Here is a 22950-nt window from a genome sequence, read left to right on the forward strand (position 1 = left end):
TTAGTCATTATTTTTTAAACATTCTTGTTATTTAATGATCACGATAATTAATAAGAAAATTATTATTGCGCATTTTATTATTGATTTTGACGAAAATAATAATTCTTTTTTTAATTTGTTATTATTACAATGAGAATTTTCACAATGAGTTAATCGAATTTCTAAATCGATATTAAATGATGTTCTTGAAAAATTCGAATTCAACAAAAAAAAAATATTTCGCGGGATTCGGACACTATGAATAGCCCTTTCATGATTTTTTTTTTTTTTTGAAAATATGCCGCTACCTCTTAAAGATTTGGGATTTTTGAGTGTATACACCACTGTTGATTGTTGTGGCGCTATATTGCGGAAACAACCTTGATCAAACATGTCATTACCACTACCACCGCTAAACACACACACACAGTAATAAACAAAACCGAATCGGAATACTGAAAAAAATGATCCGAAATTTTCATTGATTTTTGTTTGTGTGTATGATCCAAAATATTCTACGCGTTTATTTGGCTCGTCTTATTCATTATCGTTATTTACCGTATACGGTATGTATGTGAATAAATATTAAATTTCAAGCAAAAACTAATTAAAATTGTATGTGAATAGATCTTATATTTTACAGAAAAAGAGAAAAAAAAATTCGATATGTTGAGACAAATTTTTTATCGATCAAAATCGATACCACCACCGGTATTGGCTCGATTATATCATGAAAAAGTAATTGATCATTATGAAAATCCCAGAAATGTTGGTTCATTGGACAAGAATGACAAAGATGTTGGTACCGGTTTAGTTGGTGCACCGGCATGTGGTGATGTAATGAAATTACAAGTAAAAGTTGATGAAGATGGTAAAATTATTGATGCACGATTCAAAACGTTTGGTTGCGGTTCAGCCATAGCATCAAGTTCATTGGTCACGGAAATGATTAAAGGAAAAACAATCGATGAAGCTTTACAGATAAAGAATACTTATATAGCAAAAGAATTATCTTTACCACCGGTCAAATTACATTGTTCAATGTTGGCAGAAGATGCTATCAAAGCTGCAATCAACAATTATAAAGTTAAACGACAATCTTTGGAACAAAGTGGTGGCACCATTGAAAATTGATTGAAAAAACATATATGAGTGAGGAATGTTTTTTTTTGTTCATCAAGTTTTCAAGTTTTATTATTGTTATTGTCAATATCAATCAATCAATCAATCAATGTTATGTAATTATTTAATGTAAAATCAACCTGTGGATAAATCTTGCTGTGTTTTATCAAAAATCGATTTAAAAAAATTTGATCAATCGTATTTATAATTAATTTATTAATATTATTACTTGTACGTTTAAGATCAAAAAACTATAAACTATTGAATCTTACTTTCTACTGAATAATGAATAATTAATTAGATAATTAGATCATCAGATCAGATATAAATAAGTGAATTTTGTAAACAATCTGAAAATGGTTGTACTAATGTTGATGTTGAAAAATAGAAAATAAGACCAAAGGCTATTGAAATTGGTAATGCTGGTAATGCTTTACGAAAAATGGCCAATAATAATAAAGTGAGACAAAGACCAATTAGAATGGCAACAAAACAAGCTACGGTGGTATTCCAATCACCATATGAAGATGCTTTTCCTACCAATACTGAATAGAATATAAAATCACCAAGACCTAATTTAACGCCACGTTCTTCATCTTCACTATCATTATCATAATGGCTATTACTAAAACCAGATGATTCATTGATATCTTGATTTGATGATTGATTCAATTGTTGTGATGATTCTGATGATGGATTTCTTGTTGTTGTTGTTGTTGGACGATGATGTTGTTGTTGTTGTTGTTCAGTATCGGCCATTGTACCAACCGTATAATAGGCTACTGCTGATGAATAAATTAATGCTGGAAAGATTGATTCATTTCGTTCTTGAGCTGTTTCAACTAAAATCCGTAGTGGTCCTTTTGGACATAAAACTGCAACAAGATCCCATACAGATATGACACCTAGCACTACCCAAACGGTCCAATCTGGTAAGAATTTTATAAATACCAATGCCATTAATGCTGATATCATAATCAAATATCCTTGTTGCAGTATTAATGGCCCTTTCCAATGGATACAAATCATGCCAACAACACCGAAATTCCACATGAATAAAAAAATTGTATAAATATCGATAGGAATGTTATAGGCTCGTAAAACTTCACTTAAATACATAAAAGTGAACAAAAATAGTAGCATCAATGAAGACATGATCAACCATCCATGAATCACTTTGTAACAACGAAATTTATATAAAACGATCAATATTGTTGTCATTACAATGATGAATCCAAGAAGAATGAAAGCATTAGCAAATGATTGCCATATTTTTGTCGTAGGTGCTACAGTTTGATCAGTAAATGGTGTATAAACCATATAAACATTGGTGGATCGATAAAAACTTATCGTATTCATTGTGACAACCACCACCAACATACACAACGATACCGGTATGAATAATTTGATAACATGTTTGGCACCATATTTAAGTTCTTCTTCATGTTCCGCATCATCATCATCATCGTCATCATCTTCATCATCATCGATGCCATCGCCATCAATATCAAATATTCTATGAGGAACGTTGTGTACACCACCCTCACCACTGCTGCCACGATATGTTCGACGATTACTACCAGAAATACCAGCATCGTTTCGTGGTTGAATATGTTCATTTTCAACTAAACGTTGAGGACTTTGGCCTGAAATCATGACCGGATCATTTTGTTGGACAGGATCTCGAAGATTTGATCGACGAATTTTTCGATTTTTTCGATTAGAATGCGTTGATTCTTTACCACTACTGCCACCATTTTGATTTGATTGGTGGCTTGGCTCTACGTCGGTATTCATCTGAGCCAGCTCGATCGATTGGAACTATTTTATGATGAAAAAAAAACCCCACAACAAAACGTTAATGGATTTTAATCATTTTTTTTTCTCAACTTACTTTAGGATTAATAATGCTATTATTCATCAAAGCAAAGATAGGGTTATATTCAAATGATAATGAAAAAAAAAGATAGATTTGATTTTTATTATCAGCAACAGAAAAAAACCACTAAAAGAAATTCTTTAAAATAAAGCTTTTATCAAATAAAACAAAAAACAACTGACAGCATTCTGAGATCAATGTGGGCGGAATTGATAACAATGCCATCTACAATATTTCTTTCATTTTTTTTTTCGTTTGTTTGTTTATATACACCTGATTTGATTTCGATTCGATTCTAGTTCTACGCGTAATGTTCTGTGGTAAATGATGATTATTTTGATTATTATTATTGACAATGACTGAATCATCAAAGACAAAAAAGAAATTATCGAAAATTGATGAAAAATTACTGGACACATTGAAACATTATGATTCTTTGTATGGATTTTTTTTTAAATTATATCATGAATCAAATGCATACATTTAAGATTTTTTGATATTTTATAGCTATGAAAAACCACCGCCTGGACTTTTCAAAGAAAATGATGAAGAAAAACCAGAGGATGTAATACCGGATCTACCAGAGAATAAAGCTGCAAGAGAATTTTTGGCCAAAGCACCAACCAAAGGATTATGGATGCCATTAGGTAAAGAAGTAAAAGTAATGAAATGTTGGCGTTGCAAAATCTATGGACATCGTAGTGGCGATAAAGAATGTCCATTATTCATGTCCGGTAATCGTGCTATGGAAGAATTTCGACATGCACATGAAGATCCAATGTATAATTACATTAAAGAGAATGAATTTCGTGAAAAAATGAAAAAAGTTGAAATGTTGAAAACATTGTTACAACAATCTGATGATGATGATGATGATGATAATGATAAACATGGAAAAAAGCGAAAAAAGAAACAATCTACATCATCTTCTTCTTCTTTGAAAAAGAAGAAAGAAAAAAAAGATTCACGTCGTAATAAGCATCGACGTAAAAAGTTATCATCATCGTCATCGTCTTCAGATTCTGATTCACCATCATTATCATCATCATCATCATCCTCGTCGTCGTCGTCAGATGATCATCACTCAAAACGTCATAAGAAAAAGAGAAAAAAGGAACATAGTAAAAAGCATAGAAAACATCATACATCGAAAAAGAGATAATCGATAGGAAACAAAAAATTCAAAAATTCTATATTGCCATTTATCGTTTGCGGTATACCGTTGAATGTGAGGAATTTCCAAATTAGCACTTGAACAACGATTAATATAATCTTAATATTTATTATTGATTAATGCAGATATAGATCTCTTGTTCTGATTTTCCATCACTGTAAATAAAGTAAAAAATTCCATTACTGAATAAAATTGATTGATTGGACATTCAAATTGCAAAAAAAAATAAATCATGATTTTCTAAAATTCCGAACAAAACACCTATTCAACAATAGATGGCAGCATCATTGAAAACAATAAGGTGACGTGTAGCAGATTACCACAAAATTCTTCGGCATATTTTCTTGTCTCGTTGTCGGCTTTTTCTCCTTATCAACAACAACAACAACAACAATTAGCAATAACGAATACTTTTTTTCTATAATTTGTAACGAAAATCATCTGATATATAATGGAAGAATATGTCGAATCGATGGAAGATCGTGATGGTATTCGATTCAATTGGAATCGTTGGCCACAAACTAGAGTGGAAGCTGCTAAAGTGGTACTTCCATTGGGCTGTTTATTTACACCATTGAAAGAAACTCGTCGTGATGCTGCACCATCATCGCTCCAATATGAACCGGTTGTTTGTGCTCGGCCAAATTGTCGATCCATTTTGAATCCATATTGTCAGGTATGTCTTGTACAATTTTGTAATTTAATATATAAAGAAGTAATTGGAGTAATAAAATAATTTATTTATTATCAAAGGTCGATTATCGAGCTAAAATTTGGGTTTGTCCTTTCTGTTTGAATCGGAATTCGTTTCCAAACCATTATCATCAAATTACTGAAACATATAAACCTGCTGAATTGGGTCATTCTACTGTGGATTATACGATTTTACGAGCACCAATTAGTACACCGCCAATTTTTCTTTATGTCATTGATACTTGTATCGAGGAAGAAGAATTGAATGCATTGAAAAGTTCCATTCTTAATTCATTGAAATTATTGCCACCTAATGCATTAATATGTTTGATTACATTCGGTCGAATCATTAGCTTATGGGAAATCAATACAAATTTACGGTCTTTTGTATTTAAAGGAAGCAAAGATTATACAGCCAAACAATTGCAAGAATGGTTGTGCATACGAAATGCCGTACAACAAGTCCAACAACCAATGCCGCAACATCCAAATTCACCAATGAATGTCAACAAAACCAATATGGCGCATAAATTTCTTCAGCCAATTTCACAAGCAGATTTCATTCTTACCGATATTATCAATCAGATTACTCGTGATTCTTGGCCAACTCCTCAAGCTAAACGTCCTCTTCGTGCTACTGGAGCTGCATTATCGATTGCTATCAGTCTATTAGAGATAACTTATCCAAATTGTGGTGCTCGCATAATGATGTTCATCGGTGGACCTTGTACCACTGGTCCGGGAATGATTATCGATGATGATCTAAAAAACACGATTCGTTCACATCATGATATCGAAAAAGATAATTGTAAATACATGAAAAAAGCTATGAAACATTATCAAGCGTTGGCTCAACGGGCAGCCGTAAATGGTCATACAATCGATATTTATTCTTGTGCTCTCGATCAAACTGGATTACATGAAATGAAATATTGTGTCAATTCCACTGGTGGTCTAATGATTATGGGCGATTCATTTGATTCGAATTTGTTTAAATTGTCATTCACACGAGTGTTTGCAAAAGATAAAGAAGATCGTTTAAAAATGGCTTTCAATGCTGTGGTCGAAATAAAGACTTCTCGGGAGCTAAAAGTTTCCGGCTGTATTGGATCATGTGTATCGATGAATGTTCGTAATCAATATGTTTCGGATACAGAAATCGGCATTGGAAACACTGCACAATGGAAATTTTGTTCGTTGACTTCAAGTTCGACAACTTCATTTTATTTTGACATTGTACAAACGCAAACGACCAATCAACAACAATACGGATTTATTCAATTTGTCACTCAATATCAAGGAATCGATGGTTATCGCCATGTACGTGTAACAACAATTGGACGTGAATTCAGTACGACTGATTTTGCATTTGATCAAGAAAGTGCATGTGTTTTATTGGCTCGTTTAGCATGTCATCGGGCCCAAACCGAAGCTAATGGACCAGATGTACTTCGTTGGCTTGATAGAAATCTGATTCGTCTTTGTCAACGTTTTGGTGAATATAACAAAGAATCACCCGAAAGTTTTCGATTAGGTCCATTATTTAGCATGTTTCCACAATTTATATTTCACCTACGTAGATCACAATTTATACAGGTTTTCAATAACTCTCCCGATGAAACATCATTTTATCGTCATTCATTATTCCGCGAAGATGCCTACAATTCTTTGGTAATGATACAACCGACATTACTTGCATATTCATTCAATGAGCCTACACAACCAGTGATGTTGGATACTTCGAGTATCCATCCTGAACGAATTTTAATGATGGATACATTCTTCCATATTGTTATATTTCATGGTGAAACTATTGCTGCTTGGCGTAAAGCAAACTACCATCAACAACAAGGATATGAAGCATTCGCTCAATTACTTGGTGCACCGGTTAAAGATGCTCAAGATTTAATGTTGAATCGATTCCCATTGCCTCGATACATTGTTTGTGATCAAGGATCATCGCAGGCACGTTTCTTGTTATCTAAAGTGAATCCATCACTTACCCATAATTCAACAGCTGGTTTCTATGGTGATCGTGCACAAGCACCAGTTTTGACCGATGATGTTTCATTCGAATTATTCATGGAACATCTTAAAAAATTGGTCGTTTCATCGGCTTCAAATTAATGTTTTTTTATGGCAATTATTCTGAAAAAAATGATGATTATTGTGTTTGATTGGAAATGAATGATGATGAAGTAAATGTTTTTTTAAGATGATAATAATTTTTTTATTTTATTAAATTATAAAATTTTCATTAATTAGTAGTAATAGAGTTTGTGTGTTTGCAACAAGTGGAAAAAAAGATAAAAGTTTAACAGATGGCAGCACTTTCATAAATTTAAATTAGATACACCAAATCAAATAGGCTTTGTTTAGTAAAATTTTTTTTTAGTTTATAAAATAAATAAAATTCAAATTACAATATTTTTGACGATAATAATAGTAAAATAGGAAAAATGCAACATTCAAATTCGGTATGTTGTATGTGTATGTGTATGTGTATTATGGATGGATCGAATGTGGTGTTTGAAAAATAAAATGATGATGAATGAAAATGCAAAAATTGAGAAAATGAAAAAAAAAAACATAATCAACAAATGAAATATAATAAATTGTTTAAACTTTTAAATAGGCGTCATGATGATGATGATGATGATGATGATCACCATTAATAGGTAGTAGATTTGTATTGTGCTGTGTAGATTTTTCTGTATTCGATGAAATTATCATCATACCACCACCACCACTACCACCATCATTTGAATTATTAGATTCTAAAATATCCATAGATAATGGCGATGACAATGAAAGTTGTTGTGGTAACCATAATGTATTTTTATTTGTTTCTTTATCTAATGTTTTATATAAACATGATGACGATGATGATGATTCCGAAGATTTATTCAAAAAGTTAAAACAATGAGATTTTTTGAATAAAAAGTAATCAACAACAATCACCTGTAAACAAACAAAAACAATGAAATTGAATTTCAATCACGAGCAGTAACAACATTTTTTTACCTCTAAAAATATAGCCAAAATAAAATGTGCCAATGCAAGAAGTAGCATAGTGATTCTAAATTCCAGGGTAACATGTTTCATGAAGAGTTCGAAAAAATTTGCTATAAATACCGGTGGATAGACAACCAAGATAGCAGTCAATATTGTCATTACAATGAGCGAAAGAAGAAACAGTTCTAAAATGATATAAAAAATTATATTAAATTAAATTATGATTCATAATTTATGGATATTGAATAATTACGATTCGTATATAAAGGCTGTCTGTATGGTTTGCCTTTGGAGAAAACAATGGCCAATGTAATATATTGAAAAACGGATGAAGCGAATAATGCATAATTATCATGACTGGCTAAATCATCATCATCAGCATTGGCTACATGTGGCTGATACCAAGGTTGTTCTTTCACGATCATTATCGATAGCACTTGCATGATGGTGACTAAAATAATTTGCAATACAATGGAAGCCAATGGTGTTAATCCAATCAACGATGAAGGCGGTGGATTACGATCCAATCGATCAAATGCTCTATTACGACCAACTGTTGCGTTTTGAAATAATAATTCATATAAGAATATAGAGTATACTCATATAAATTTCGAATATTGGATACTTACACAACATGACGAAAAGAGTGATCAAAAATAGATCGATGTAAAGGAATTCCTTGTCGGTTAAATTTGAATAAAACTGAAATGCAAAAAAAAACAATCGATTAATGAATCATGAGAATTTATGAGAATTGTAACTAACCGTATAAAGAATTATCACAGAAATGAATTGAGTGAGACTGTAACAAGCCATATATTTGAGAATGCCAAAAGCAGTAACAATTGAGGCTCGACCTTCTCTTATCAAAGTTGGAATACAGGAAATGTTTGGCCTTTTCGATGTGAATGGTGATGCAACTGAAGCTTCAGTTTCTGATAATGATACACCGGCATGAGCTATTTTGTTTGTGAATGAATTCAAAGATTAATAATTGAAAAAATTGTAGAATAGAGGTTTTTTTTGCCACAAATACCTGCTTTGAGGGCGCCACAATCATTGGCGCCATCTCCACACATTCCAACGTAATAGCCAATTTCTTGAAGCAATTCAATCAAGTATTGCTTTTGTTCAGGTGACATACGAGCAAACACAGTACCTCGAACGGCAACTCTTTTCAATATGTCAGGATAATGTTCACGTAAAACATGAAATGTTTTACCACTAACAGCAACGTGTGTTTTATCACGTTCATCCATTGATGACAATTTATATTTAATAGAATCAGAAATATGGGCAGCATTGGCAAATTTCCAATAAAGTTTCGGTACATCAGCGGTAACCGTTTCTGGATCAATTTCCAAAAGTATAACTTTATGCCATGGTTGTATCATGGAACATTCACGTGCAACGCTCAATGCTGTTAACATATTGTCGCCAGTAACCATAACAGTTCTGATGTTTGCCATAATCAATGTTTCAATAACTTCAGTGGTCTCTGGTTTCAACATATTTCCCATGACTAGCAAACCAAGAAATGTTAGGTTTTTTTCCAGATCTTCGCGAGCTGCTCGTTGAATTTTATGATAATTCAATGATGTAAGAGGTCTATAAGCAAGTCCAAGAACCCGATATCCTTTTTCTGTATATTCTTGAAGCGTACTCGTATAATCAGAAGGCAGTGAAGTAGGATCACACAACGAAACAATCATTTCTGGTGAGCCTTTTGCATGCAATTCAAATTGTGTTCCATTGATTTGTCGTACAACCACACTCATTCGTTGAAGACTTGATGAGAATGGAAATTGTCGAATAATACCGACTTCTTTGTTTTCATAATCGGATTTAGGTCTTACAACGCTTGGAGCCAATAAATCGTATTTGGAACTATCATTCACATCTGGTTCTTCCAATATCCATCCAGTAGCTTCAAACATTTTTTGATCTAAAGGATCACCAATCATTTTGCCTTCAATCAATGTTAACGAATGACACGATGCTAGACTAATTAACAAAGGCCCGTATTCGAGATCAGCCAAATCAATGATTGAACTGCCAAATCGATTTAGCGTTTTATTTATTGGAACAATCTCAGAGAAGCTAAGATCATCTTCTGTTAATGTTCCGGTCTTATCGAAACAAACACAATTGATACAACCACTAATATTGATCGATCTTGGTGAAATACAAAATATTTCTGATTCACGTAAACGTGATTGAGCAAACACCACGCCAATGGTCATTGCAGCAGGCAAAGCTGGTGGTATGACAATGGTGATCAAATCCAGAGCCTTAATCACAATACTTTGCCAATTGACTCCACGTTGAGTTTTCAATACAACTGTATAGATGAAACCGATCAAGGCCATCATTGCCAGAAATCCAACAAATTTATGTATATGACGATTTAATTTGAAATCAACTGGTTTTGGAAACATTATCGAACGAACTAGCTCTCCTTTGGCTGTTTGATAACCAATTCGGATGACAACAGCACGAACTTTGACATTATTATAATAACGTGTTTGAATCACTTTGGTTCCACAGAACAATGTATGTTTAGCATGTTCTTTAGCATTATAGCTCATTTGTAATGAAGTACTAGGCAATGGTGTCTTTGTTACTGGTACACTTTCACCTAAAGTAAAATTTAGTTATTAAAATCGAATCAATAAAAAAGAAAGACTTACCCGTAAGCATTGATTCATTAACAATAACGTTTCCAGAAACAAGCACAGCATCACATTGCATTGTACAGCCAAATGAAGGTACTTCAATAATATCACCGGGAACAAGTTGTGTTGATTCAATCTTTTCATAAACATCATCTTTTGCTCTACAAACATTTACCGTATCGGTACCTTGAACGGTATCACGTAATTGTTTTTGATTTCTTCGGGTCTGTATAACACTGGAAGTAAGTGAAAGCGCTGACATAACAACAATACAAGAAGCATAATAATAGTAACTATCACAAGTCCAAACAATCAAGCTGAATACTTGGAAAATATAAAATGGTTCGAGTACTTCTTGAAACAATATTTGCATAACGGTTTGCACTGTCACTTCAATTTCATTCAATCCATAGATTTTCCTTCTATAAAATTGATTTTTGATTAATGTGGTTGATTCTTTTTTTGATGCTGAATAAGAAAAAAATTCTTACCTTTGTTTTTGTTCTGAAGCAGTTAGACCTTTTTGATTGTAAAAATATGTGCATTTAATATCTTTGTCAAGGCCACGTACTTTATAAAATTCTTTCGAATCATTATCCCAAACGTATCGAACTTTTTTATTCTCAAAATAAATGATTGAATCAACATATTCAAATTGACCATTTGCTTTTGGTATTGCTGACCAACCGGTTGGATTCGAATTTCCAATTTGATGATACGACAATTGATCATTCATAATATGTACAACATTTTCGGTAAATTTTTGCATAAAATGGTCCTATATAATATATGATGGTAATTGATGATAGTGTGATTAACAAAATTGTATTACTTACAATTAGCAAAACTTTTTTAGCATTCTCCAATGAACATTTATTGTGCGTACAGAACAACATCCAATGAGGTTTCCAATGAAAAATAAGCCGTAAAATTCCACAGGTTAAAATGATGGCTGCCCATGTAACGAAAGTTTTCAATGGATTAGGCGTAAAGCCATAGATTTCCTGTAAATATATATAAAATTCAATTTTTCAATTTTTGTTTTTATTTCTTCTAATTCTTACCATCTGATCTTCATCTTCAGCATTTATATATCTTACTCCGGGTCGAATTGGAGGTGGATTTACTTTTTTCGATTTAAATGCATCTGTTTTAGAGGCATAATGTTTATTAGTAGTTTTTTCAACATTATTATTCATGATTGTGGAAAAAAAAACCATACGATGAAATGAAAATCAAATCAAATCAAATGAGTTATTATTATGACATTTATTTTACGAAACAACCAACCAGCCAAATGAGAAATAAAATCACCGGTCTAGCATCATTATTAATTAGATAGATGTTCCAGATGTTAACAGTTCTCAACCAGGGTCAATACACAAACACTCACACGACAGACTAATTCACAAAAAAAAAATCAATTCTCCACTACTAAAAACAATCGTCCAAACACAACAACATTTGGCATTGATTTCCCACACACACACACAGTTATCACAGTCATCAATTAGATTGAGATTGAATTTAAATTAAAAAATAAAAAATGTACAGGAAGAGAAAAATCATCATAATAATAATAGTGTGTGTGTGTGTTTAGGGGGGGCGAAACAAACAACAAATCTAATCAAATCAATATAATGATAACTAATAGTATGCTGATTATATATTGATGATGATGACAATGATACTTTTTTTCAGTTGTTTACAGGTATCCAATTAATGAAAATGAAAATATATATAGTTCGTCCGTATATTTCAACTATGAATAGTAATATATTTATTCAGATGAATGAATAAAGTATCAATAAATCAACAAAAACAAAACACACAGAGCTAAAGCTGAAAAAATGACAAATTGAATTATCATCAGGCATATTTGTATATGATACGTTTTGAAGATTGAGAAGAGAGAGAGAGAGACAAAGAGAGAAAACAAATCACATTTGCTAAGTGATTATTATTTAGCAGGTGAAACTAATCTAAATCTACAACAACAGCAAACTCATTTGTGATTATGAATTCAAAAAAAAAAAGAAAACCTAATTATTTGCTTTCTTTGGTCATGGCGTTTTCATTTTTCATTTTTGTTTCAAATGAAAAATCTAGATAATTTTTTTTATAGCTTTTTGTGACCGGTAAAGAGATCATAAAAAAAATAAAATTGTTGTAATGATCAATGTGTTTAAAAATTGACAATACACTTAATCACACATGTATTTTATATTGACAGGAAAATTTTTTTTTCTAAACAATAATTAAAACTATGCAGAATGTTTACCTTTATTATCTCTATGATTATTTGTTCCTTTATTATTGAAGGTATTGTATAATTTTGGCTGAAGAAGTTCTCTTTCGTTTGGTTGTTGATGATAATCTTCATCTGCTTCGAAAACACTCATCCGTTCTTTTTTTTATTATTCTATTTTCTTGGTCGTAGGGTCAGTTCAGAACAGCAAAACTCTTTGAGCTTAGTGAATGAGGGTGGTAGGTGTTTGTTTGTTTGCCAGAAACTCGATGATGATGATGATGAATATGGGTTGTAATTTGATGCAAATGAATTGAAATTATCTTTGATTGAAACAAAAAAAAAGAAAGATTAGAAAAAAAAATTTTCAAATCAACAAACAAATACAAAATACCTGATCACACGAATAGAAATGATGATTGATGAAAATGAAAAAAAATTGCACTTGAATTTAAATTTTTTCTTTTTTTTTGAAGATAGAAACGAAAAAAAAATTGTCAACAGTCACCAGGCGTCGTCGTTGTCATCATTTCGTTCGAATCAATATATCAAACTTTGGCTTAGTGGTTGATGGTTGATTTTGGATTGATTACGTGAATATAATAGGCCAATTAGACAGACAAACAAATACGACAACGATAATCTGTGTGTGTTTGTGTCAATAAATAAATGATGATGAAAAAATAGATTAATATTGTTTTTTTTTAGAAAAAAAAACAAAACTCAAAACAATTAACAATTACTAATCATCATCATCATCATCGTCATCATCATCATCATCATTTTTGGGTTGATAGACCTCAACAAGAAAAATTTTTACAACTTTCTATTTTGTACATGTTTGTTTGTGTATCAGGCAAACAATCTGATATTGCATAGAAATGAAACAAATCTATTTTTTTTTTTTTTTTGTTGCTGCCGATGAAATCTATTTTTCTACCATCGAATATCGATTTTAGAAAAAAAATGGATCATTTTAAATATCAAAAATTAAATACTTTGAACTTTAGCCTTTGGATCTTGTTGCTTTCGATTATAATAATGAAAAAATGGTGCCTTTAACGATGATGATTGATTACATTTTAAAATTAGCAAACCAGAAAAAAAAACTTTCAATGTGCGTGTGTCATTTTTTTTTTTTTTTTTTTTTTGATGACGAAGAATTCAATTTTTTTTCTCTAGACACATACAGTATATCGTTTTTTTTACCGGAGCAACATTGAATTCACCAGAGAGAGAGAGAGAGAGATATGGAGAAAAAACGTGAGCATATCATCTGTATGTATGTTGCATTCTTTTCTTGATTTCATTTGAATTTGAATTTCATACCATCATGATCATAAAAATTGTACTTGGTTGTCGTCACACACACACATACAATATGATGATGATGATGAAAGCATGGCAAAAAAAAAGAAAAAGAAATTCACGGACAAAAACTAAAATACCAGAAAGAAGAAAAGAAAAAAAAAACTTACTTGAATTCAAACGAAATAATAACGATGATGATGATGATGATGATGACGATAAGATTATGATTTAATTATCATCACACATCATATATATAGAGAAGAATATATATCGTAATTAAAAACAAAAACGAAGGCAATCATCGAAGGATGTGCCTGTATTAGGATTTAACGACAACAACAACAACCAAAACACATTTTAACATGGTGTGGTATTCGATATTCGAGTGTATGTTACATATACATCCACATACATACATTCGGCAACGTTGTTGAATGTTTTTTTTTCTCGTTTCCAATTCTTCTGCTTCTTTGTTGTTAGGTTGATGTGGTGGTTGTGTGACAAACAAACAGAATATGGTGTTTTTACACAACAAAAAAAAATTTAAGAACTAAAAAAAAAAAAATAAAATATAAAAACATACGACAATAACAAAATCATGCTCTTTATACTCCGCAAGTTTATTTATTTATTTTTGTTTTTTGTTCAAAAAAAAAATACGATGTTTGATGTCTCTGGTGTGTGTGTGTGTGTGTGTGTGTGTTTGATATTTTCAATAGACAAATCAACCACATCTTTTTTTTCCAGTTTATACATTGGCGCAGCGGCATTCAAAAGTTTTCCCGCATGCTCAGACACACACACACAACATACACTGAGTAGCTCATACTGAATAGTTATGTTTGTACTGAAAATAAGCAAGAATGGCCGGCTCACAATATTGGCTTCATTTTTATACCACTACCATGCATGCATGTGCATGTACACATACGGTATTTGTTCCAGTTATTTTTGTTGAAAAAAAGTAGATAGATTAATTTACATCGTATGAATTTGGTAATCAATGTGCGCGCGTAAATTTAAATTTTTTGTTTTTTTTTTGTTTGAAAATTATACGAAAAAATAAATGATTATTATATTTATTCATCAATGTTTTTAATGCATAATATTTGAAATAAAGCGATGAATTATAATTGGTGAATAATTTCATTGTAAATGAAAATGTTCGAGTGTCAGTGTGTATGTGTGTGTGTATGGTAAGTGGAATAAAATAGCAGATCGTAATTAGATTGTAAATTACAAAACATAAAAAATGTTCATCATTTATCTAAAGAACTAACACTGCTTGATGAACTATGTATTAGATCAGAATATTCATCAAATTGTTTTTGTTTTTGTCGTACATTCCAATGTAAACATTCGGCCAATGATTCAAACCAATCACTAATTTGATCTTCAGCACAGATTGAAGGCACCGGATAAATTGATGTTGTTACACGAACACTATCGCCGACTTTTATTTCTTGTCTATTACGACCATCGAATGATACCCATGCAGAATTTCGTGAATCAGGTGATACACAGATTTTTAGCTCAACACCGGCCGGTACAACAATTGGACGGAATGATAATGAATGTGGACAGATTGGTGTTATCATCATGGCCGGTACACTTGGATGAATCATCGAGGCACCAGCTGCAACAGCATATGCTGTACTGCCGGTTGGTGTTGATACAATTAATCCATCACCTTGAACAGTAGTGATACGTTTACCATCGATATATAAATCAACATTAGACAGATATGGTGATGGTCCACGATCAACGACCATTTCATTTAATACTAAATGACAATGATTTTGTGGCTTAATCATATTGTTCTTATTATTATTATCATCACCATTATTCATGAAAATATTGTCGCTATCACGAACAATATTACATCGTAGACGACTACGTAATGTTAAAGCTGCATTTCCTATACATTGTACCCATAACAAAACAAAACAAAAAATGAAAATAATGACCATCAAAGATTCATATTCCAACCTTTAAGAACATTATTGATTTGTTGTTGAAAATCATCAAATTCGAATGGTGTAAGAAAACCTAATGAACCCATATGGAAAGCCATTACAGGTGGAACGCTTTCCTGTGTGTTGAAAAAATTAACAAATTGAATGAATGAACGATTGTCTTTATATTCATACCTGAAATAATGACGATGCATATAGTAGGGTACCGTCACCACCAAGACATACAATAAAATCTACTTTATCTGTAAGATCTTCGGTACCATCACGAAATGTTCGAACCTTATCTTTTATTGATAAAAATAATGGATTATTTTTCAGATGAACATCTTCAAGTACACTGGTTTCAATGAAAACTGTCATATCTTTTTCCTATGTTAACAAAAAATGAATGAATAAATGAAACAAAAACAAACAAACAAACAAAAAAAAATCTCAATACAAACCCAAATTAGCCATTGAACTAGATCTAAAAATGGTTTAATAATCAATGAATCGTGAATTTTTTTTATCACTAAAACACTGGCTGGTGTTTTATGCCAAATTAAATGTTGGCTAGCAGGATCTTGAATCGTCCTTTTTTTCCATAACAAAAAAAAAATCAAATAAAAATCAAAAACTTTTTACAAACATTCTATTTTAACTTACATGACCATAGCAGGATTTCTCATAATACTTCCACATGGTCCAAATTGACAACACTGATTCGGTGCATTCAATGATCGTGTTCGGCTATTTATAATCAATAAGAAGAAATCATTTTAGTCATATAGGTGAAAACAAAATTTTTTAAAAAAGAAATGGTATAAAGAATCAATCGATTCGACAATCAGTTTTTCTTTTCTTTTTTTTTGGTTTCAACACTTGTTGTTGTTGCTGTTGTTATATATGACGAAGATAATCTCTATAAATGTTTGGCTATATAAATGGAAAAAAAGCTTAAGAGGCTCGTCTTCGTCTATTTAAAAAAAAATTTGAAAAAAAGGGAAAAAAATGATCACGACGACCACCACTACTACCGACGCCGCCACCACCATCACCATCATCATCATTATCGTCAATAATCATATTCAAAATTGTGGCCGGACGCCATTTAAAATGAAATGATAATAATGGCCTTTTGATGATCACGAACAAAAAAATGATGATGATGATGATGTTTGAAAGATTTCATAGTTGTTGGTCAACTAATGATATGAATCATACGATGAATTGAATAAAGCAAATGCACACACACACAAACATCTCTCTATGGATCGATCAATCAATCAATCAATCATATAACCACAACAACAACAACAACAACATTGGCTTTATTTTTTTTCTATTCTAAACAAATCAAGGTGAAGACTTTGAATTTTTTTTTTAAATTTTACTTGTTCATCATCATCATCATCCTCATTTTTTTTCTTATTCAGAAAACCTTTCTACTTTTTTTTCATTAATCGTTTAGCGGTAATTGCATTCATTGTAATTGTGGTTATTGTCCAATGAAAAAACATTGATGATGATGATTATAATCTGCAGAGACACAGACAATTTGTTTGAAACAAGAAGACAACATAATTGTATGGTGTAGTGTTTGTGTGTATCAAATTAGCTTTTTAAAACAATTTTCAAATATAATGGAAGGGTGATGATAGAACACAAAACACACATACAAACAAATAAAGAATTGACAATCAGCAACAACAACAACAAATAAAAAATTCGATTAAGAACCATCATGGTAATCGTGGTAACCAACAAACGATAAAGAATACAGAATATAGATAAACTAAACTAAACAACTACTACCTTGTGCACTACAAATGAAAAACAGTGAACCGTAAGAATCAAAGATTTCAAGGTAAAAGTCATATGTAATTATCATTCATGAATATGAATGAATGAATGGAAAATCAATAATTCTGGTAATTGTGTTTAGAATTTTGTTTCTTGGAATTTTTCTTTTTTTTTTATCAAATAAAAATTCATATGAAACGTATTCATTTTTATAGCTCTATTCTGATCTGACGCAAAAACAACAACAACAACAACAACGACGACGACAACGAAAACGACGATGAAAAAAAAACATGAACCAACAAGGACATATATTATAATTAAATCATCAATAAATTTAAATTAATCATTACCCTCGAAATGAAATGAATAAATCAATGACAATGATAATAATAATGATGATGATGATGATGATGATGATGGTGAATGATGAATAATGGCAATGATGATAAACAAAATCACGTTTTTTGTTCACTGTCGAACCTAATCAAATCAAATCAAATCAGAACATGCTGAACTGAAAAAAAATGATGCTGATGATTATGCTGCTGTTGGTGGTGGTGGTGGTGGTGAGCTAAATATTGAGTGCGGGTAAAAGTTGAAATTGAAGTTTTGTCAAAAAAAAAAAAAGTTCAGCCGTAAAACAATAATAATAACAACAATGGAAACCAAAACAGAAGTTTCTTCGTTGATTGGTCGATATTTATTGTTGAAAATTGGTGCTACAACAACAAAATTATTATTTTTAGCCAAACAACAACAACAACAACAACAACAAGAAAAAAAATCGAAGAATTTTGACGTGAAAATAAAACAAACAGGATATTTTTTTTCAAAAATAGGATATATCTGCCAAAAATAATACCATTACCAATAATGTGAAAGAGAAAAAAAAGAAAAGAAAAGAAAAAAATTATTGTCAAAAAAATAAAAGTTTCAATTTCAAAAGAGAAAAAACATCATCATTATGTATGTGTGCGTGTGTGTTCCAAATGATTGGCTTGTCATTGGCGCATTCAATTAAAAAAAAATAGCCAGAAAAAAAACAAAATTCAAAAAATTAGAGCCCATTGCCGATATTGAATCTTTTTCAGGTCAATGTTAATTGATTTTGACAATTATTTTCTACTTTTTTTTGCACCAGCAACACTAGTAGTAGTAGTAGTAGTAGTTTTTCGTTGTCTTATCCATTTTTTTTTGGGATGATGATCATAATCATCAGCACCAACGCCAATGATCATCATCCAGATTTAGGAGAAAAAAAAATCATCCTAATTGAATGGTGAATTTTTTTTTCGTTGTAAAAATTAGTTAGTTCATTATTACTAATAGTCAAATATATATCGTAAATCTTTCGAATCATCAGCATTACATAAGTCACTTGAAAAACATTCAGTCAGTCAGTCAGTCAAATCATCATCATCAGTCAATTATAATTGGGCTTTTGCCGTTGTTTCGGTAGGTTTTGTGGACTAATTTCATATTTTTGCTGTTGTTGTCGTTCCACTATTTTTTTCCATTTTTTTGTTGTTGTTGAATCAATTATCGGGCAGAGAAAAAAAATTACAACTTTTTTTTTTGCTCATTATCACGATAATAATGTGTAAATGAATGGAATAATTTTTTTCCGAAAAAAAAAATAAATGGTAAACAGTTTCCAAAAGTGTGTGTCCCAGAAATTTCATTTCATTGAAATGAATACAAACAAAAAAAAAATTCAATTTCACATAGCGTGGGTGTGTGTGTGTGTAAATTGGCAAAAAAAAAAATCAATCAGCATATCATCATGAGAATTTATGCAAATCATCATCATCATCATCATAGAAATTATCGTCATCATCTAAGCGAAAAAAAAACATATAGAAAAAAAAATGAAAAACTTACTCAAATTCACATGAATTTGAATCTATTAACGATGATGGCAATAATGGATAATAATAATCAACTGGATTTATTGTTGAACAACAATGTCCATTGCTAATCTGTTGCTGTTGCTGATGATGACGATGATAATGATAATGTTGATTTTGGTGTTTTTGATGATGATGATGGTGGTGGTGGTAACTATTATTTGGTTCCAATGTCATAATTGTTGTTGTCGATATACATTAGTCAAACGAATCAAACAAACGAAAAACAGAAAAAAAATTCTCATAACAAGTTTATTATTGGGTTACAAAAAAAAAAAAATTTCTGGTTGGATTAACAAACATTTTTTTTTTTTGCTTTGCTTTACGAACACGACCTAATCAGAAGGAAAAAAAACAAACATTCATCAAATTCGAATTTAAAGTTCAAAATTCGAAATTGAAATGAAAATAAAAGAAAAAATTCGAACAACAACAAGAAAAAAAAACGATGAAAAAAATTGATGACCATGAAAATTAATTTTTTTTTTCGCTGGAAAAACTTTAAACTTTGATGAATGCGAACAACAAAAATGATATTGTGACGAATCTTTTAAGGAAGAAAAGTGTTTCATTTTTTTTTACAAAGAAAAGAAAAAAAAACCAAAACGAATCAAGTACAGTACAAACGAACAAAGAAGGACGACCAGAACAAAAAAAAAAAATTTTTTTTGTCACATATGATAAATATATGAACATCCATTGGAGGCTATTGAATGAATGAATGATGGTAAAATATAACAATCATTAAATGGCAATGAGTGTGTGTGTGTGTGTGTGTTTGTTTGTTTATTTTTGTGTGTGTGAAGCCAATGACCATGATTGGCCCCGAAAGAAAAAAATGTAATAAAATTTCCTCATGTTTCCACAATGACGATGTTGACGGAAAAAAATGAGAAAATTTTTTTGTTGTTGTTGTTGTTGTTGTTATTAATGGTAATCATCATCATCTCTTTTATTATATTGATCGTTGTTCAACTTACCGAAATTTTGATCGAGCTAATTTTATGGCATTTGTTTTTGCAATAATTGTATCGATTTCATCTTCATTTTTACTTGTTGATGATTGTTTTTGTTGTTGTAGTTGATCATTTTCATTGATCGTTATTAAATTCATATTTTTATGAATGAATGATGATGATGATGATGATGAATTATTCGTTGTAGTTTCTCCACTAAAATTATCATCATCACTTGAATATTGTGTTTGATATCTGATTAATCGATGTAATCTTGTGGATTTTTTCATTTCAGAATTCATCATTATTGAACAATGGCTGATTGATGATTTCGGTTGACAATGTTTGATGTTAATGACGACAAACGATGCTAGTCATTATTTGAAACTGAATGACAGCCACAGCCATCTGTTTTTAAATCAATTGATCAAATGAATGAAAAAAAAAAAATTTCAAATGTGAAAAAAAAACAATTTTATTTATATGATGATCATGATCATACTTTTTCTTTTTTTTTCGATGACGTTCAAACGAAGATTATTTACCAGAACTCACAAACTTGTTTTGTCATCATCATCATCATCTGAGAAATTATCGATTTTCACACACGCAAAAAAAAACGCACAGACAAAAATCATCATCACATCTTATTTGGATGTAGTGGTGGTGGTGGTGAGAAAAAAAAATCAATTTACATTCGGAAAAAAAAGGAAAAAAAAAACTTTGAGGTGAAAATGGGAAATTTATTTCTTGTTTTCAATAAACAATTCTTGATTGAAAAGAATTTTTTTTTTCTTTGAATTGTTGAATGCGGTAATACGATGCTACAAGAGTGATTGTGAAAAGAGAAAAAAAATCTCTCTCTCTCTCTCTCTCGCGATTCATCAATGATTTAGCGATTAACTTAACTGAAAAAAAATGATGATGATGATGATGATAAGTTATTTTGGCCGGAAAAATTTTTTTTCTGTCGAATCGGTTGATAAGATAAGAAATCAAATGAATATACACACACGCACACACATACAAATATAATCAATCCAATGTATTACAATACAGTGGTATATGCAAACTATGAAAAACAAAACAAAACAACCGAACCAATATATTCGATATAATAATAATAATCGATATTTCCATTTCCATTTAAATCGAGGAAAAATTTACAAAAAAAAGACGAAAAAAAAAATTTTTTTTTTGTCTTTTTAAATACATGTTTTGTTGGGAAAAAAAAGAAATGAAAACAAATGAAGAATGAAATGGAAGATCATCAAATATTAAATTCCAAGCAATTTAGTTGGCAACCACTATTGTGGTGATGATGATGATGAATAGACCATTTTTTTTCAGGAGATACAAATTTTTTTTCTGCCCATTCTAATCATCATCATCATTTGAATGTTTTGGCCTCGAACTAAAACAAAAAAATAGAAGAAGAAGAGCCTTTAGCAACAAAAATTTTTTTTTGCTTTGCGTTCTTTTTGTTTTTGTTTCGCCAAAAAAAAAAATGGCCAAAAATCGAATCAATGAGTTATTATTTCTTTTTTTTTTTTGAAAAAAGTCTAAATATAGATAAAACGAATGCAAAAAAATTACAAGTGCAAGATACAGTAACAAACAATGATGAAAACTGAAAACAGAAACCAAAAAACCAAAAAACCAAAAAAAAAATTCTTCATTCAGGTGACCAGAGATCAAGATATCTGGACAACATTGGAAATGATTATCGTATATAGTTGCTTTTTTTCCCGAAAAATTCAAACAATTATCATACACAAACAAACAAAGATCTTAATCTCAAATAGGAAAAACAATTTTTTTATTAATTTCGTTCAACAGGATTGTTGTTGTTGTTGTTTTATCAAATGAAATTTTTTTCCCGTTTTTTTTGTGTTTCCTCATTTATAAACACCGTAATAATTTGAATGTGCAAACACTTTGTGCAAATTTTGTTTTTTTTTTATAGATCGAAATAATAATAAAAAAAAGTGAAAATGATTTTGTCCCAATTATAATTATCAAACAAAATCAAAAAAAAAAAAAAAAAACAACGATATTTTCACACACAACCATAAAACGCGGATATGACAACAACACCTTACGGGAGAAAGAAAAATAAATTTTTCGTATTCAAAAATTTCCAAAAATTCATTTTTATCTGGACCATGGTAGTCATATATATATGACAAAACAATTTAGATTTTTTTTTCCTCCAGGCTAGCTGCTGTTT

At 30.7% G+C, this 22950-nt stretch overlaps 6 protein-coding genes across 20 annotated transcripts; 3 read left to right on the top strand and 3 right to left on the bottom strand.

Annotated features, from left to right (window-relative positions):
* The first annotated feature begins 392 nt into the window (after positions 1 to 392).
* On the top strand, positions 393 to 1309 carry IscU (Iron-sulfur cluster assembly enzyme). Of its 2 annotated transcripts, none has more exons than XM_047055842.2 (2): positions 393 to 545; positions 607 to 1309. In XM_047055842.2, exons 1-2 carry the CDS (start codon positions 480 to 482, stop codon positions 1111 to 1113), a joined length of 573 nt encoding a protein of 190 aa, XP_046911798.2. In that variant the 5' UTR covers positions 393 to 479; the 3' UTR covers positions 1114 to 1309. The 2 variants fall into 2 exon arrangements, with proteins under 2 accessions (XP_046911798.2, XP_046911799.1); XM_047055843.2 differs by having other exon boundaries at positions 397 to 549.
* LOC124492835 (presenilin-2) lies at positions 1142 to 3179 on the bottom strand. The gene is made up of 2 exons (XM_047055840.2): positions 2996 to 3179; positions 1142 to 2922 (listed from the first exon to the last, which is right to left on the bottom strand). The coding sequence occupies exons 1-2, from the start codon at positions 3020 to 3022 to the stop codon at positions 1420 to 1422; spliced, it is 1530 nt and encodes a 509-aa protein (XP_046911796.2). The 5' UTR covers positions 3023 to 3179; the 3' UTR covers positions 1142 to 1419.
* A 73-nt stretch (positions 3180 to 3252) lies between these two features.
* Positions 3253 to 4336, top strand: LOC124492948 (retinitis pigmentosa 9 protein homolog). Of its 2 annotated transcripts, none has more exons than XM_047055977.2 (2): positions 3253 to 3418; positions 3488 to 4336. In XM_047055977.2, exons 1-2 carry the CDS (start codon positions 3336 to 3338, stop codon positions 4140 to 4142), a joined length of 738 nt encoding a protein of 245 aa, XP_046911933.2. In that variant the 5' UTR covers positions 3253 to 3335; the 3' UTR covers positions 4143 to 4336. The 2 variants fall into 2 exon arrangements, with proteins under 2 accessions (XP_046911933.2, XP_046911932.2); XM_047055976.2 differs by having other exon boundaries at positions 3280 to 3418; positions 3469 to 4336.
* Positions 4337 to 4439: 103 nt separating this feature from the next.
* Positions 4440 to 7108, top strand: Sec23 (transport protein Sec23). The gene is made up of 2 exons (XM_047055975.2): positions 4440 to 4830; positions 4908 to 7108. The coding sequence occupies exons 1-2, from the start codon at positions 4606 to 4608 to the stop codon at positions 6972 to 6974; spliced, it is 2292 nt and encodes a 763-aa protein (XP_046911931.1). The 5' UTR covers positions 4440 to 4605; the 3' UTR covers positions 6975 to 7108.
* A 109-nt stretch (positions 7109 to 7217) lies between these two features.
* Positions 7218 to 14852, bottom strand: anne (polyamine-transporting ATPase anne boleyn). 10 transcript variants are annotated; one of them, XM_075732921.1, is made up of 14 exons: positions 14708 to 14852; positions 14264 to 14646; positions 13180 to 13428; positions 12819 to 13108; positions 11602 to 11684; positions 11374 to 11541; positions 11029 to 11315; positions 10553 to 10959; positions 8899 to 10500; positions 8628 to 8821; positions 8492 to 8564; positions 8116 to 8415; positions 7872 to 8047; positions 7218 to 7808 (listed from the first exon to the last, which is right to left on the bottom strand). In XM_075732921.1, exons 4-14 carry the CDS (start codon positions 12937 to 12939, stop codon positions 7467 to 7469), a joined length of 3753 nt encoding a protein of 1250 aa, XP_075589036.1. In that variant the 5' UTR covers positions 12940 to 13108; positions 13180 to 13428; positions 14264 to 14646; positions 14708 to 14852; the 3' UTR covers positions 7218 to 7466. The 10 variants fall into 10 exon arrangements, with proteins under 10 accessions (XP_075589036.1, XP_075589042.1, XP_075589056.1 ...); XM_075732927.1 differs by adding an exon at positions 13995 to 14136 and having other exon boundaries at positions 14264 to 14852; XM_075732941.1 differs by adding an exon at positions 13784 to 14136 and having other exon boundaries at positions 11374 to 11489; positions 14264 to 14852.
* A 307-nt stretch (positions 14853 to 15159) lies between these two features.
* LOC124492356 (NAD kinase) lies at positions 15160 to 22131 on the bottom strand. Of its 4 annotated transcripts, XM_075733016.1 has the most exons (7): positions 21223 to 22131; positions 20745 to 21128; positions 16718 to 16801; positions 16516 to 16645; positions 16247 to 16441; positions 16086 to 16188; positions 15160 to 16014 (listed from the first exon to the last, which is right to left on the bottom strand). In XM_075733016.1, exons 2-7 carry the CDS (start codon positions 21023 to 21025, stop codon positions 15356 to 15358), a joined length of 1452 nt encoding a protein of 483 aa, XP_075589131.1. In that variant the 5' UTR covers positions 21026 to 21128; positions 21223 to 22131; the 3' UTR covers positions 15160 to 15355. The 4 variants fall into 4 exon arrangements, with proteins under 4 accessions (XP_075589131.1, XP_046911183.2, XP_046911184.1 ...); XM_047055227.2 differs by lacking the exons at positions 20745 to 21128; positions 21223 to 22131 and adding an exon at positions 19739 to 20169; XM_047055228.2 differs by lacking the exons at positions 20745 to 21128; positions 21223 to 22131 and adding an exon at positions 18208 to 18698.
* Positions 22132 to 22950: the final 819 nt, after the last annotated feature.

The sequence above is a fragment of the Dermatophagoides farinae genome, chromosome 1 (assembly GCF_024713945.1).
Source record: "Dermatophagoides farinae isolate YC_2012a chromosome 1, ASM2471394v1, whole genome shotgun sequence".
Lineage (NCBI taxonomy): Eukaryota > Metazoa > Arthropoda > Arachnida > Sarcoptiformes > Pyroglyphidae > Dermatophagoides > Dermatophagoides farinae.

What these genes read in the sequence shown, in the direction of transcription:
- LOC124492948 (XM_047055977.2), top strand. Translation starts at nt 3,336, where the DNA reads ATGACTGAATCATCAAAGACAAAAAAGAAATTATCGAAAATTGATGAA. An exon ending in TTGAAACATTATGATTCTTT is followed by an intron (nt 3,419 to 3,487) that starts GTATGGATTTTT and finishes GATATTTTATAG; the next exon opens with CTATGAAAAACCACCGCCTG.
- Sec23 (XM_047055975.2), top strand. Translation starts at nt 4,606, where the DNA reads ATGGAAGAATATGTCGAATCGATGGAAGATCGTGATGGTATTCGATTC. An exon ending in TTTTGAATCCATATTGTCAG is followed by an intron (nt 4,831 to 4,907) that starts GTATGTCTTGTA and finishes TTATTATCAAAG; the next exon opens with GTCGATTATCGAGCTAAAAT.
- LOC124492835 (XM_047055840.2), bottom strand. Translation starts at nt 3,022, where the DNA reads ATGAATAATAGCATTATTAATCCTAAA. An exon ending in ATAGCATTATTAATCCTAAA is followed by an intron (nt 2,923 to 2,995) that starts GTAAGTTGAGAA and finishes ATCATAAAATAG; the next exon opens with TTCCAATCGATCGAGCTGGC.
- IscU (XM_047055842.2), top strand. Translation starts at nt 480, where the DNA reads ATGATCCAAAATATTCTACGCGTTTATTTGGCTCGTCTTATTCATTAT. An exon ending in ATCGTTATTTACCGTATACG is followed by an intron (nt 546 to 606) that starts GTATGTATGTGA and finishes GTATGTGAATAG; the next exon opens with ATCTTATATTTTACAGAAAA.
- LOC124492356 (XM_075733016.1), bottom strand. Translation starts at nt 21,025, where the DNA reads ATGATGAATTCTGAAATGAAAAAATCCACAAGATTACATCGATTAATC. An exon ending in ATGCATCGTCATTATTTCAG is followed by an intron (nt 16,189 to 16,246) that starts GTATGAATATAA and finishes TTCAACACACAG; the next exon opens with GAAAGCGTTCCACCTGTAAT. An exon ending in AATCAATAATGTTCTTAAAG is followed by an intron (nt 16,015 to 16,085) that starts GTTGGAATATGA and finishes TACAATGTATAG; the next exon opens with GAAATGCAGCTTTAACATTA.
- anne (XM_075732921.1), bottom strand. Translation starts at nt 12,939, where the DNA reads ATGAGTGTTTTCGAAGCAGATGAAGATTATCATCAACAACCAAACGAA. An exon ending in GCTTCAGAACAAAAACAAAG is followed by an intron (nt 10,960 to 11,028) that starts GTAAGAATTTTT and finishes TCAATTTTATAG; the next exon opens with AAGGAAAATCTATGGATTGA. An exon ending in TAATGAATCAATGCTTACGG is followed by an intron (nt 10,501 to 10,552) that starts GTAAGTCTTTCT and finishes ATTTTACTTTAG; the next exon opens with GTGAAAGTGTACCAGTAACA.